Source organism: Halyomorpha halys, unplaced genomic scaffold, assembly GCF_000696795.3.
Source record: "Halyomorpha halys isolate HHAL.00 unplaced genomic scaffold, Hhal_1.1 Scaffold726.1, whole genome shotgun sequence".
NCBI classification, from domain to species: domain Eukaryota; kingdom Metazoa; phylum Arthropoda; class Insecta; order Hemiptera; family Pentatomidae; genus Halyomorpha; species Halyomorpha halys.
Genome location: NW_027116696.1, coordinates 314054 through 330234, shown reverse-complemented (window position 1 = coordinate 330234; position 16181 = coordinate 314054). Strand labels below are relative to the sequence as shown.

General features: G+C 30.8%; 1 protein-coding gene across 2 annotated transcripts in view; it reads left to right on the top strand.

Moving 5' to 3' along the window:
- The window catches only part of LOC106685723 (endoplasmic reticulum transmembrane helix translocase), a 62244-nt gene that overhangs the window by 9669 nt on the left and 36394 nt on the right, over positions 1-16181 (top strand). For both annotated transcript variants that reach the window (XR_010845135.1, XM_067053435.1), the window contains exons 3-9: positions 3872-4059; positions 9110-9338; positions 12325-12475; positions 14746-14898; positions 15037-15219; positions 15632-15769; positions 15849-15969. Coding sequence is in view for 1 of the 2 variants with exons in the window: in XM_067053435.1 (XP_066909536.1) it covers positions 3872-4059; positions 9110-9338; positions 12325-12475; positions 14746-14898; positions 15037-15219; positions 15632-15769; positions 15849-15969 (1163 nt within the window). In the remaining variant the exon portion in view is untranslated. The remainder of the gene's footprint in view (positions 1-3871; positions 4060-9109; positions 9339-12324; positions 12476-14745; positions 14899-15036; positions 15220-15631; positions 15770-15848; positions 15970-16181) is intronic.

Here is a 16181-nt window from a genome sequence, read left to right as displayed (position 1 = left end):
AATAACACACTCAAAGTCTCAGTATATACTGCTTTATTCCCAGTATTAATCCTACATTTATAGTTTTAGGCCATGCTTACTTATGGGGATAGGAATTAAGGCCATTATCAGGTGTCATCCTACCTTAACTTATACATATATATATATACTTATACATAAGAATGAGATACTTATGCCTATAAGGTACACAAAATATGAATCTTCTCATTACTGCTGTTTATAAGTCAAATGTATTGGAAACTAAAAATACCAAGGTAATACTGTGCTGTGACATTACAATTATTAACAACTTGGAACTATATTACTTCAGGACATGGCTAAGGAGCCGCTGATTGGACTGGCGGATGCTTGAAGAGAACAGCTGACAAGGTTGTAGCAAATGGACAGGGCATCATCAATTTTAAAGCCTTTGACACTGCACTTCGAAGAAACACTCTAAACTTGATGGCCACAATTAACCAGGAAGATATGTATAGAATATCCCAGGCTATTCCAAAAAATCTCCCTTTTAAAAGGACTATGAAAGTCAAACAAACTGATTTTCATACTACATCATTAAGCATCCTAACAATAGAATCGCTGAGCTGTTTTACCTATATAATGTGTGAGAAATTCAAGTTAGTTATTCATTTAACTGCTAGTGAGGAACAAGGTTACAAGCGATAGGAGATGAACAAATAATAGAGTCCCTCGAATTTATTTGTGGCTGTCTTTCACTGCCAGACCCAGAGAAGAAACTGGACCATAAATTAAAACTGTTGCTAACGGAGTAATACGGGAGTTTCCTTTGGTTTGAATGAGATTATTAATACCGACAAGTAATTATGTTTACAATGTCTTATTTTTTGTTTATATTACATATTATCAAAGTTTGTTTATTGTATTCAATGTTCGAGCATTTTTATTTGACTTCTTCTAGTTTTGTTAATTATATCTACATTTATGTTTTAAATCCAATATTGAAATTTACCTATTTAGAGTTAATATTCTCTTTTACCTAGATTTTTAAAGTTAAAGTATTATCACATTATGTGCTGTTCCTTAATAATATGTTATCATCTTTCCAAGGAAACAAAAGATTTGATATGACTATTATTTTAATTATGGTTGACATGAATTACAGTAATGTCTATTTTTTGTTTATGACTCGTTTTATTTAGATAACGTTTTAAAATTAAAATATATATATACATAAAAGAATCGACATATATTGTGGCTAAACTATGATGAATGCTAGTTTTTTCCTAACGTTTGTTAATAATGATATAAGACTTGCAAAATTATGAAACTAATATGTTAATGACTATTCATGGCATTTTGATAAATAATGTCTTCTGAATTAATATTTGTTACTCAAATAGCCATTTAACTGCTAATTTCCCAGCTGTCCGTCGCTTACCTGAATCCCTCACTTCATATATTCCCCAGTCCCTCATTTTTCCAACTTGGGTTAAATTCAAATTCCAAGAGTACTATGGATATCTATGACGATCTATTCAAGGGGGTTCATAAAGGGCATATGGACATTATTTTTAAAATTTCAAAAGCTGGAAAACGCATATTTTATACAACAGAAAAAAAAAAAAAGTTGAAAAGTGACACCAAAATAGAGAATCACCCGTATACCAAAAAAACTAAAGTTTATCTTCTTCATGCTTTTGTGAGTGTGGTCACACTTATGCTTGTTGTTTTAAGATCCTCATTCAAAATTATAGGTTATCTTGAAAACATTTTTATAAAATTTTAAGTAAAAAGTAATGTGTTTTTGTTAATTGAAATGAACTTGTTTATTAACATTCAAAAATAGTATTAACCATGGCTAACATAAACTGTAAAATTGATTATGTGACATTAAATAAAATAAGCTTCCAGTTTGAAGTAATAGTGATTTCTTAGAAGATTGAAGAAATAAATCAAGAATTGATTTAGTTTGGAGGTAGCAATATGGAGGTGTAAATGAATACGTTGTAGTCAAGTGTTATGACTCTTTTATTTATATTGTATAAAGCAATTGTTTAGATTTAAGTTATTATATTTATTTGGATTTTTTTTTTTAATAAAAGATAATTTTTTTTAAAAAAAAAATGGTATGTTTTTTTGCTATGAATTATTCCTAGAATCTGTGTAATGAGAGAGTGAAATATTTTTAAAAAGTAAATGAATGACAATCCTTTCCCACTAGACCTGCCCCGCTAAGACCCTCAGAGAGTGACGGTCCTATATCACTTTTAAATATTAGCATAAAACGGGAAGAGGAGACTTTAAGATAGTTAAATCGAGCAATATTTAGAAAGCTCCTGAAATTGAAAAACGGCCGTTTCGCTCCCCAGGGGTCTTAGTGGAGTGGGGAAGGATGGCCTTTTTTGTGTATGTTATGATCTCCTCTTGTGAGATTATGACATGTCGTACATCGACCAACCTTTATAATTTATAATTCATTTAGTTAGTTTTATGACTTGAAAAACTTCTTACAATCAAATTATTTGTTATTTTATTTTTTAAAACTAAAAACTATAGTCAGATGTTATTTTTATTTGACATTAAAATTTTATTAGTATCCTAACAGAGTGCTCATGTGGTTAATAGATTCATTTTGTTTAAGTTTTGTGTAATTAATAGATTCCTTTTAATTTTATTTAATTTAATTAATTCATTTTATCGGTCCAAGTCAATGGGTAATATGAAATATATAATATAAATTATTAACAATGAAACATTTATATGAAAAAATGAATAATAGAAAATAATTACAACATTTCCATTTGAAATAAACTTAGTATAAACTATTTAATTGAAATACAAGATTCAGATTAAAATTAAATTAATTAATTACTTTAAATAACAGAAGTTTCAAGTAGAAATTGATTTAGTTTATGTGAATGTGGGTGATATTTTGACTCTTCTTAAAATTTAACTTAAACATTTATCATACATACTTAAAATTATCTTTTTATATTAAATATATATGGCCAAATACTTGGTACATGGAAATATCCATGGTTTTAGTTCTTATTGTCTTGAGACATTTCAACTTTCACTTCACCTAAACTGTTAAGTGATAACACTAAAATTTTAATTTTATGAAGAACGTTACTATTCAAAAACTCAATTAAACTTAGAACCTTATAGATTTTGAACATCTCTCAGGTAGCTCTGGCGGTGTCCTAACCAGTTGGTTTTTATACAATGCTTTAATTCAACAATATATCCTCTTTAAGCTAGCTGAATATGATATTTAAAAAAGTAAATAATTTTATTTTACTTTGGAGGAAAATAGTTCGGGTGGCGGTCAATAAAGGTATCAAAACAGTAACAAAAAACTATTTGTTGTTAAGCAACGTTTTGCCCCACTTTGCAGGCTGATAAAAATGTCTTTCTGCTGACAACTGGGATTGTGAGGCGACAGGCTATAGGCTCTGGAGGGGTATAGGTAGCCAGGTTCCCTCCTCCTTAGTCTTCTGTCATTCTCAACGCACTGTTGGCAGCACAACATCATTCCTATCTTCCTCCAATCTACTTCATACGGTCAACTATCTTCTTCCAATATTTGTATTTTACCTATTGCATAATGTTTAATAATGATAAATAATTCAAATATATTGTAGTAGGTCTCTGTTTCTTATTTATAATCATTATTAGTATTATTTCTAACAACTCTATTTTTAAATTATTCAGTTACAATAAAATACTGTGAATTTTCATATATGATAATAAAATATCTATTTATATTGTAATGATAAAATTCTTATGAGCTTAACTTGTCTAGATTTCATGACAACTACTGATTATTTCACTTTAGATCTTAAAATAAAATTATAACTTTCTTCATTATAATTTTTGAAAATTATAAATATTTTTATTTCTTTTTTAGGATGAAAATGGTCGATATTTTGGTTGGTTTATGTTTCAAAAAACTAAGTATGTTTGGGATGAAGAGCGGAGACAATTTCGAGGGCTTGAGTTTCCAATTGGAGAAAAGCTCTCTCACTATCTCCACTGGAAAGGCTACTCTGATGATGTGGATCTGACTAATGCTGAATCCAATTATGGCAAAAACATGTGGGTCAAGTTACTAAGAATTGTAATGCTTAATCATTTACGCTATATCTGTTGTGCTGCTAATGAATGATGAAAGATAAAAAAACTATACTCTTAATTGATTAAAGTGGTTAGAAGCTTGCTGTCTAGGCAATTTAACTATTATTTAGTAGTTTATAGCTCCCAAAAATTATTCTTGTAACCTAAATAAACCCTGTTAAAAAATTAAGTATAATTATCAATTTATAATAGTTCTAGATTGTTCTATGATTTCCACCTAACAACATCATATCTGATAATCTTTTTTTATCGCAGAACTCTACTGATCATAGAATATGGAATATACTAGCATTTTAATTTGTTTATTTAAAATGTATGTATTCAATAAACAAATTAAAACCATTTAAATAACCATTATTTTTTGAAGATTTTTATCAGTTTTAAAATGATGGAAAAAGCTTTCCTTATAGCTTAATGTTGTAGAATTATCATATAATTTTGCAAATCAAAGCAGTTCTATATCATTTTCAAAATTCTGTTAATATGTGTGCTACCTCTTTGTTAATTTTTTTTTTTAAATTGGTACCTACTTCATTTTAACCATATCTTGATTAAAATGTCCAATTTTTATACCTATTATTGTTTCTTTCTATTATTAGTTCCTTTTAAATCTTTAAAGCCCATGATCTACTTAATAGCAGTGAGATTGACAGAAATCAAAGCTATTTGTTAAGTATCTCAGACAGTTTTATTATAATTTTTTTTACCAAAATTAACGCAAGATTTGAACCAAGTAAATAACATAGTTGTTTTTCTTTAAATTATTATATTTTTATTGAATCATAAAATACACAAGATAAAGTTATGTATGGAATAACACATGGGGCAAATGGCCTCCACAACTTTGCTGGCAAATAAGCACTCATGTCGAAATTTTCCACGACCATTTTGTATAAATGTGGCTGAATTTTGTTGATTCAGTGTGGAATTTTCTCTTTCAATGCATGCAAGCAAGTCAGTATAGACCTATGACTTCAACCAACCCCATAAAAAGAGATCCAATGGTTGAATCACACTATCTAGGGGACCAATTCTTATCATTGCAACAAGAGAGTATGAGGCCAGGAAATGTCTCATGCTGTAATTAAATGGTTTCATGGGCTATATGGCATCCAACACCATTTTGTTGAAATCCTCTGTCCTCGGCATCAATATCTAATTTAGGCAGAAAGAAGTTATTATGTTGCTTCATCTAGTACTCAGTAACATTCGTTGCTTGACCTGCTTCATTTTTGAAAAAGTATGGTCCATCAATACCTCCACCCTAACCTCCATACCAAACAGTGACACCTTAAGAATGCATTTGTTTTTCAACAATCAAATGATGGTTCTCCAAACCCCAAAATGTGGTAATTTTGTCGATTAACAAAGCCATCAAGATGAAAATGTCCGAAAAATCGGCATCCACTTGTTGATGTTTAATAATCCATTCAACAAATTCTTTTCACTGTGCCTGGTCATTAAGCTTCAGTTCCTGTATTAAAATTGAACTTTGTAAGCTTGGAGGCTCAGATCTTCAGTGACCATACGTGTAGAGAGCCAATGCCGAGATACTGAATTCATGTTCCTGGACTTTCACCCAACTCTCATTCACTGTATCTATATTGACATTTGAACAGCTTGCTTTTGGACAACCGGTGTGTTTAACATCTCCAATTTATTCACTCTGCCTGAATTTTTCAATTAGTGGCCACCAGATTTTCATTATTTTTGAAATATTGTTCTGCATTCTTTTTCTTTTTTTATGATCCCCCCTTCCTAGCCATATTCTGACTATTCTAACCACGGTGGAGGAGGGGGGGGGGTCAAGTTTTCATTTTGTATAACCCCCTCAGAAATTAAAGTTGACTTCCCAGGCTGAATTCGAACTGGCACCACTGCAGCCATGAGGCAGTCGCTTAACTCCCTCAGCTACTAGTGGTCCTACTAAACTATCAGCTGTCAAATTTTTTTTTTTTCAAAAGGTTTTCCAATACTTTACTGCATGAATGGTGACAAATTCAAATCTTGTATTAATTTTAGGACACCCTACATATTTAAAAGAGTTACTATCAGTGTCCAGCACCATATTGATCTCTTTAATTTTTGCTCCATTTTATTTATTCATTGTCTGTTTTTGTTATGGAAAGAAAAACATTCTCATTGAACACAAGTTGTTTTGTTTTTTTTCGGCCAAGACTCCCATTGGAGTCCTATATTGCTCGTTGAAAACACAAGTTTGTTATTCGCACCGTTAATGATAATGAAATGAAATGAAATGAAAAAAAATAACTTTATTCTGGGACATATGTCCCCTAAGAATAATTACAAGGTTCATACAGTGAGATTTTTATCTGGCGAGCGTTTACAAATTTTCAGATAGTAGAATGAAATTACATTGGTATATTGACTTTACTACTGTTTATAATGTTAATCAATAACTGCCTATTTATTTGATTACAAAGATGTGGAGGTTTGGTTATTCAATAAATGAAGGAATAGGTGTTGTTTAAAGGAGAGAATGGATGGGGACTGGCGAATGGAGATGGGAAGAGAATTCCAGAGGGAGGTTGCACGTATGACGTATATGTATATGATAATGAGTAATGTTTTGATATATGGGCTCCTTTTTGTTTTGGGTTGAGCACTTTGTCTTGGTTTATTGCAATATAAATAGATTTCAATGTCCTCCCCCTGGTATGAGAGTTTGATTTACTTAATGTTTTGTTATTTACAAGATCTGTTTCAGGTCTTAGAAAAATTTAGTTCTGGCATTTCGATTTTATATATACATGCTTTTATACTTTCGTCTGTTATTGAAGTGTTAAAAGTGCTGATGGGCAACAAAACTTGTGTCTGTGTCCGAAGTGGAGGGGTTTAAAAGCATTAAATTTGTACCTTGTTGGCCGAGACTAAATTAAATAATGAAAAGAAGTTTCATTATATATGAGAAGAATTAGAGATGGGCTTGATAATTGACAAGTTTTCAATGTTTCTCATATCATTGCTTTGCTTTAATAGTGCCTCATCTCCTAAAAAAAAGTTGTGATATTATTTTGAAGTGCACATATTCCTGGGGATTAAGGCAAGTATTTTATTATACGGTACTCCATGCCTATAGGTTTTAAGATCATGCTATAAAACTTTTCATAGTTAACGCCCTGTTTAACTCAAAAATTATTGAGTCACCCAAATTTAAAACTTGTTAAATCTAAAATAATCGTTGATATTTTAGTACTATGTTTTTTCTTTGAATCAACCCCTACACATTACCATAGAAAAAATGTCTAAACCTTTGAAATAAGTAAGTAGGGTCGTGGGGTAATTTGGAACGGAATATGTATGTTTCTCCTTCTCATTACCATTGTGACCATGAAAGGTGTATTATCACCTTTTTTTGTGCACGAACTTGTTAATACACACCTCATTCAACAATCCGACTAGTCAAAAGTAAAACTTGGCTTTTTAAATGCCCTAATTTTTCGCATTCTCAATTACCACACAAATTCCCAACTACCCTGTAGAGTAGGGGGTAAATGGTAACAGCTATTTTCTCACCTGGATCCATTAAATGAATAAAATATCGTCTCTTACTGATGATCATCATACACCGACTTCTAATCAGCAATGAACTCATTGACAACAAAACAATCCCTCGCTTGTTTCCAAGCCTTTTGGAGGTGTTCAGGTTTTTTTAGTGAAATTTTGGTGTTCATGAGTAGCAAATGATATCAATCTTCACCTGGTTTCCCATCGACAAATTTGTATTTATTCTAGTTGCTTTGATGTACTCCTGTGATAGCTCTTTTAACTGTACTTTATCACAAGGGTAACCCATTTTCACCATTGCTATCAAGCATTCTAGAAGAGTTTTTAACATCACTTGATAGATCAGTAGGTTGTCCTGCCCCCAACTTACTGATGTCAGTTATCCACTCGTTGATGCGTTTGAAAAGTACTGTTTTAGGGACCACGTAGGTTAGAGAAGCGGCAAGGTACGTCATGTTACCTTTGAGAATATCGTGAATAGCACGGGTTACTTCATCAATTGTGGAAGAAGGTGTAGACTGTTTCCTGACATAGGTTCGTACTTCTTGTTGACCACTGCAACAGTCAATTAATCAGAAGACATCATTATTTGGGCAAAAACAGTCGTTTTTTTTTTTTTTATTCTCGACATGAGGAAAAAAAAGTTTAAATCTCTGTCCTCAATTACCCCTGAGGTAAACATTTCAGGGGTAATTGGGAATGGTCATACCCAAGTCGTTAAAGAATAGTTTCGCCAAAATCACCATACATACTTGAAATTTACACAATTATTGACAAATAATGACTCTCACCTGTGAATTGTGCAGTCATGAGAAGCTGTTATCAGAGGACACTTCACTTTGATTTTCAGAAATTATTCACTATGTTAACTGATCATATCACAGAACTGCCGGCTGAAAACCAGAAAAGGCAGAAACACGTTGTATCACTGACTTTCAAATGCCATCTCATTTGGGTTCCACAAACTACCACATGAGCGGTCATGATGCTTGTTCTCAATTACCCCTTATTCCCAATTACCCCACCTGACCCTAAATCATTCTTGCCGATTGCCGCAAAACTTACGTTAATTTCATTCAACCTTAATCAAAACTGGTTATATCTTCAGAAATTCTTACTAGGTACACTTACTTTAGCTACAATACTCATAAAATCCAGCCTCTTTTTGCTATTTTTTTTTCATTGTTGCTAGCCCTCTATTGATATTTGTCAAGTATATTGTGTTTTTTTTAACCTTAGGAATTTGGATGAACTTATACCATAGCAAAATCGGTAATTAAAAAAAATGCAAAAACTATGTTGAATTTAGGAAAATCACAGATGAAATTTTACTCAGAAATTATATTTATTATTTTTTTTACTTTCTTTAGTAATTGGATAGCCTATTAAACAAAAGTAGTTACAATATGTCTCTGTTGAAACTTCAAACTATTGATTACTCAAGAATAATCAGTTGATAGTGGAATTTAAAATTATGTTTCAGGCTTGATATGGTTGTTCCTGAATTCAAAGAACTGTTTATTGAGCGTGCGACAGCTCCATTTTTTGTTTTTCAAGTATTTTGTGTAGCCCTATGGTGCCTCGATAAATATTGGTACTACTCTATCTTCACCCTGGTTATGCTTGTGTTGTTTGAGTGTACCCTCGTTCAGCAGCAGCTAAGGAATATGGCTGAGATAAGGAAAATGGGCAACAAACCTTACATGATTCAGGTGAAACTTATTTACATAATTTATTTTTTAGATATATTCACAGATTTTACACATAGTAAGGGCAAATTAAGCTTCCTTTTAAGTTTAGATTGTTCAAAGAATCATTTAAAAAAAAAGGTATTATTAAATTTATTTTAAAATATCAGATAAATACTAATGAAAAGTCATAACATTTGTTGTTCAATCTATATCCTTCCTTCTATAGTTTTTTTCTAACTATGCTTGTTCTGTTTAAACTGCTGTCTTCTGACCAAAACTTTACTTATCTTCGCTGAGCCAAAAATATACTGACTTAATTTCACTATAAATTCTACCAAGATTACATAATTCTTTTAATCGACGTCCGCTTTCATTTTCTCCATGATTTATGTATGACATACTGGCTCATTACATTTGATTTTATTTTAAAACTAGATATGAGATATATTAATAATCATTAATAGTTTTGCATAAAGTTGTGCATAATGAATAAATATGATTATTCATTCATCACTAAAACTATGTCTGTTTCGCTCTATTTGGGATAAAAATCTGTCATTCAAAAGTAGTATGAAGCAGTATAAACATACTACTAAACAGCTTAACCTTTGCTGGCCACCTTATTAGATAACTCAGAATGGTCTCCTGGGATACTTAAGCATAGAATTCGCCATAAGTGAGAATTTAAATGTTTTACACGTTTACAAAAGTTCACAGCATATCCTCTCAATCGGGCTGAAATTTTATGTCATTTTAGCTGTTTCCTTGTCCTGAGTAAAAAGTAATATAATATTTTAAAAAATATATATCAGTATTTGAATTTTAAAAATCCTTAATCGTTTTTAAATGGATTTAACAATATTATTTATTTACTAAATGCTTTATAACACCTATAATAATTTTTTTAACAGTCTATTGCTCATGTCACTCACTATTACACGGTGCTTGCCTGGTGTCTGTGAGATATATGTACAATTTTCGTAACAATTTGAACTGTTAAGCATTGACAGTGCTTTACCTGCTGTGCCAAACATTTTCCGTATAAAGTTGTTTTCCCCTCTTTACAGAACAATAAGGAGTTTTTTTTTCCAAGAAATTGTGTCAGACATCAAATTCATTGTCTTCTCCATTTTCAGACGATAAATCTATATCACTCTGCTCCGTTTCAAAATTAATTTGTTGATCTTCTATTACTTCATCAGTATCTGTATCACACTCTTCTTCTGGAAATTCATAAACATTATTAGCTGGTCCTGAAACAACATTTGAATCCTTTAAACTTTATCTTCACCATCTCTCTCAAAACCATCAAATAACATCTCGTGTATTTTATTCATGTCAGAAGGGATACTGAGATCAAATATCATTTTTTCTTTCATACTAACCTGTAATTAGGAAATTTCACTAAATTAAAAAAAAATTGAACACAAAAAAAAACCTAAATAATCACATGGTATCTGTGGGATACATAAATGGAGTCATTAAAAATGTTTGGGAATAAATACAATAAAAATGCCAATTTCTAAAAATAGCAAACAATGTAATAAACATGACATGAATGAAGCAGTAAAACCAAGAATTATAAATTTTTGAAATACTTATGGGATTAATCACGTGGTATCTGTGAGATAACAAGGAGGTCTAAGAAGTCACAGAAGGAGGAAGCAAAGATCAACACACTACTTTTACATAGCCTGAAGACACCTGCAGAAATAGAAGGTAGGGCAAAATCCACGTATGCCCAGGCTACCTCTATCTAATATTACAAAATATGTATCTATTAGTTCTGATGCGAGTAATGGACTTTTAAATGAATTATACCTTTAAGTGTTTAATAATAAACTATGAATATATAAGTTACAGTTTTAAACCTTTCTACTTTTACTTACTTAATCTTATTTTAAAACATCTAATTACAATATAAAATAGTAATTACACCTAATTAGTGAAACAAAGCTAGAATATTTAGTGGCATAATGTCCAAATATTCTCATTTTTCAATTTCTATGTACATTTTAGTGTTTATAGTCACAAATTACACCTTTTGACATTAATATTATTCCTATGGATACAGAAATACCTTTACAATAGTTATAGTTAGCAAGGATAAATCAGGCTTCCTTAGTCAAAACAATTTATTTACTGTTTCATACTTAGTGGGGAATGCAGTGGCACTGTGGTAAGGCATGATGCTAGTAACTCCAAGGGCGACCTGGGTTCGAATTCAGCTGGGCAGAAAATTATTTTCTGTTACGCTGTAGCTGCGAGTCAATCTCACGTGTGGGTTCTGGGGTCCACCCAGCTTCATATATATATATATCTTATTGGGTACCCTTAATTGGGCAAAAATCTGGCGGTCGAGTGTGATTCTGACCAAATCACCTCCTTGCACAGCTGTTGGCATGAAGTATCTATTAGTTTCAAAGCAGACAGTAGTTTAAGTTAGGAAGATATTCTAATGTACAAACAGTTACACTCTTCTTTGCATTTATTCAGTTGCTGGGATATCATGATGACATTGACATTATAGCATGCTCATAACAAGCTTCTTTAGCTCTAGAAAAAGTTGGTGGTGACGATGATGACACCTGTATCCACTTTGAGGTCAGTCAATATAGGTTTGAGTAGAAGTCTTCATGAATTCACAAATATCAATCATCAAACTAATTTTGACATTGCCATGAATACCGTAAAGTATCAAAACAATTCTTCAGGGAATCAACATAAATGAAGCTTGGCACAAGTGGACTTATATATTGTAGATAATTTTTAGGTTATTGAAAGATAATTATACTTCTACAAACAAGTCAACAAAGTAAAGATTTTAATTTTATTGTAATTTATATCTTAAATCATAAACCATAATGGTTTAGTATCAATCTAGCTTATGTATTCATTGTTCAGAATGTCTATCTTGCAAGTAAAGAATAAAATTTATGTAATAAATTTTTTTTTATTTGCCATAAATATAATGCTAAGTATATGAATTATAAAATTACTGTTAAAGGTGTACCGAAATCGCAGGTGGAGAGGCATCATGTCTGATCAGCTGATCCCTGGTGATATAGTTTCTATCACTAGGTCTGAATCAAACCTTGTGCCCTGTGACATTCTTCTACTTAGAGGCCCCTGCATAGTTGATGAGAGCATGCTAACTGGTAATTTCAAAGTATAATATTAATAATTATTATAATAATAATTTCATTTAAATTTACAATTGTGCAACATGATTATTTTTCACTGTGTGGGCTTACTGCAATTTCATTTTTAACAATAAGAAAAATATAACACAAACTTATGTAATAAACAGAAAATAAATAATAAATTTGAAGCAAATAGTGACAAAATTATGAAGGGTGTTTGATATTTAATTGACACACCCATTGAAATCCACAATTTTTGGATTATATGACTGAAACTTGGTTGGTGGGGCCCAATTGTTTTGCCTTAAGTTTCTTTTGAGCTCATATCCAACCCTTAATTTCTCCAGTTTCATTAGAATGAAGAATATTCCAGATATTTTCCATGGTAAGGGGTATATTGTATGATGGAATCCTTAAATAAGTGAAATATCAGTCTGAAGCATCAGAAAGCCGTTAAAAGATAAAATATAATATTGCAGAGGTAAGAATTATACAAAATAAATGATTAAAATATAAATTTAAAAACAGTGTTCAAATAAATTATAAATTAAATTCAAATTTGAACACTGTCTGTTTTTTGTTTTTTTTAAATTATTATTTATTTCGTATCATTTTTACCTCTACAATATTGCATTTGGTCTTCTATTAGTATCAATCAACTACTATGTACTTAATTTATTGTCATGTATATTTCCAAGTTTGTGTACTATTATTTTATTTTTATGGTTTCTGAATTAAGGTTGTTCTCATTTTGTTTTTTCAGCCCTGATGAAGGCCTGAAATTCAGGTTGAAACATCAGCATAAATAAATATGTTTTCTTTATTTGTGTTCAACACACCCTCAACATCTTCTCAAATTTCAAAAATGTTTCAAATTATTACATAATAGTTTATTATTTAAATTAATAATTTATTATATGAATAAATACCAAAGAATAATAAAATGTTACAGAATTATTATTATTATAATCCTAAAAAAAATTCTGCCAAATACATATGTGAATTTGATTTCCCATATGAAATATCCTCAGCCAGCCGAGATTAACAATATGCCTGCCATGATGACGAATTCTTCTGATTATTATCGATATTCAATTATAATGATGAATTTATTTGGAAATTTAATTCTCAGAAGTCTCAAGTTTCCCAAAATAGGTATTTGTTTAGAAAATGACCTCCTTATTTGATATGAACTATTGTCTGCTGACCCATTTTTTTTAACTTTAGAAAGTTAAATAAGTCACTGGAGGCTGCGAATACGGTGGAAGTTCTAATAATTCAAACTTTAACTCCTTAATTTTAGCCATAGAAACTGGAAAATTGTGCACCCATGCATTGCTTTGATGAAAAAGTTTTTTATTTATTGAAATAAGAACTTTTTCTTTATTTTCTCTCTCGGCCTAATAACAACGCACAATACTGTATAGTGATTGTTTTTTCCAAGTAGTTATATATATATTTTATTTTATATCAGATCAGCCTAGTGGGGCCTTGCATGGTTGATATAACCGTTATATTATATATATATTTTTTAACTGTTGACTATGGGGAGTATAGTCTCGTACAAAAGACACCCCTAACTATATACAATGTTATTATAAAAATAAAATAAATAGATAAGAATAATGCTTCTTAATAAAAGAGGAAAGTAAAATCAATAACAAAATACAATGATATTGGTACACTTAAATAAATCAAACAATTACCCTCTAATAGTAGAAAGAAACAAGTTAATTTTAAAAAGGGATGAGATAAGAAAAGAGAAAAAAATAATGAATAAATAAAATGAGTAATAATAATAAGTAAAACAGAGGTAGTGTGACTGAATTAATGTTATATTTATTAAAATTTATAACAGAATGTCCTGCAGCAGTCTAAGCTTCAGTCTTCAGGTTGAGGTTGGGTTTCCCAGGTTGTAGGTCACTGCTCCTACAACTGGGAGTTCCAAGTAGTTGATGGGAATAATTTTTAAAAAAAACATAGGGGTAGTCTGTCTACTTTTCATAATCCAATGTTTTGAATATTCCTTATTCTCAGGAGTGTAGTAGTGTATCTAAGTTTTGTCTACAGTTACTAATCGGTGCAGAAACTCTTTCAGATTGACACATGAGCATCAATAGGCTCTTAGAGACAACCATACAATTTCGTTTAGTCTCAGCTGAGAGCAAATGCAGCATCTTACACATATATTTTAACTAGCCAATTTATGAAAAAAAAAAATGTCTATCTTTTATTTTTTTTTTTAATGAAACATTTACTTATACTCATTATTCAATTATTTTAAGGTGAATCAGTACCTCAAATGAAAGAGCCTATTGAAACATTGGAACCCAATATTGAGTTAGAGATCGAAGGACCGAGTAAACTCCACATTCTTTTTGGGGGCACTAAAGTGGTCCAACATACACCTCCTAGTAAGACCTCCTCAGGTCTTAGGGGTAAGATAGATTATTCCATTTCATTTTTTATGTTTATTGTAATATAAAAACATTTTAATTAATATTTAAGAGCTTTAAACAATTTCATTTTTATTCCTTTAGTATTAATTCATTCTATTCACTATTCCTCTTAATCAGCACAGGACAATGGCTGTGTTGGTTATGTGCTCAGGACTGGTTTTAATACCTCACAGGGTAAGCTGCTTAGGACAATCCTTTTTGGAGTGAAACGAGTGACAGCGAACAATTTAGAAACATTTGGATTCATCTTGTTCCTGTTAATTTTTGCAGTTGCTGCTGCTGCCTATGTTTGGGTCAAAGGTAAGCCTTAGATTATTTATTTAAAACCAAAACAAAACATTAGCCAAAAATTTTAACTGGAATTAAAATTTATTTTTTAAAATATCTTTTAAATTTTATGTTTGAACGTTTTCTTCTAACTGATGTTACCTGAATATCATTATCTGGTCTAGTCCCCTGTCATGATTAGTTAATTTTGTACGAATTAAGATGAGGAAGGGCTCTATATCCAAACTTAAACCATTATTTTTAATATTCTAGAGATCAGTTTACAAAGTTTTACTTGTAGTTTTGAAATTTTGATGCCTGATATAAATGATGATAGCTTATGATATTATAATGCCATTGATTAAAGATGTGTGCTTAGTAAGGCTTATTCATAACTTGAATTTTATTTCCACACTAAACAGAATTTCCTTTTACTTGCTAATAGGATCTGAGGACCCTAACAGGAATAAATACCGCCTTTTCTTGGAATGTACCTTAATTCTGACATCAGTCATCCCACCAGAACTGCCTATAGAACTTTCTCTGGCTGTCAACAGTTCCCTCTTATCATTATTCAAGTTGTGTAAGTTACTCAAAGTTAAATTAATAATTAATGACATATACATTATAATTTATTTCCAATCATATCTTTTATTTTATAGCTGTCTTCTGTACTGAGCCATTCAGGATTCCATTTGCTGGGAAGGTGGAAATATGCTGCTTTGATAAGACAGGAACTTTAACAAGTGATGATCTGGTTGTTGAAGGGGTTGCAGGAATTGGGTAATACAAAACTTAAAAGTCTTTTTTTACGTGTATAAAAAAAAAATATTATACTACTAATATAATAAAAACAATTGTTTTTCTAGTCATATTTCCTACTTTTGTTAATATGGTAATTTTAGAGTTAACAAATTAAGCTACTATTACACTAAACAATTTATTTTTTACTGGAAGATTATTGATTGACCGTGTGTAAAGATGAAAGGAATATG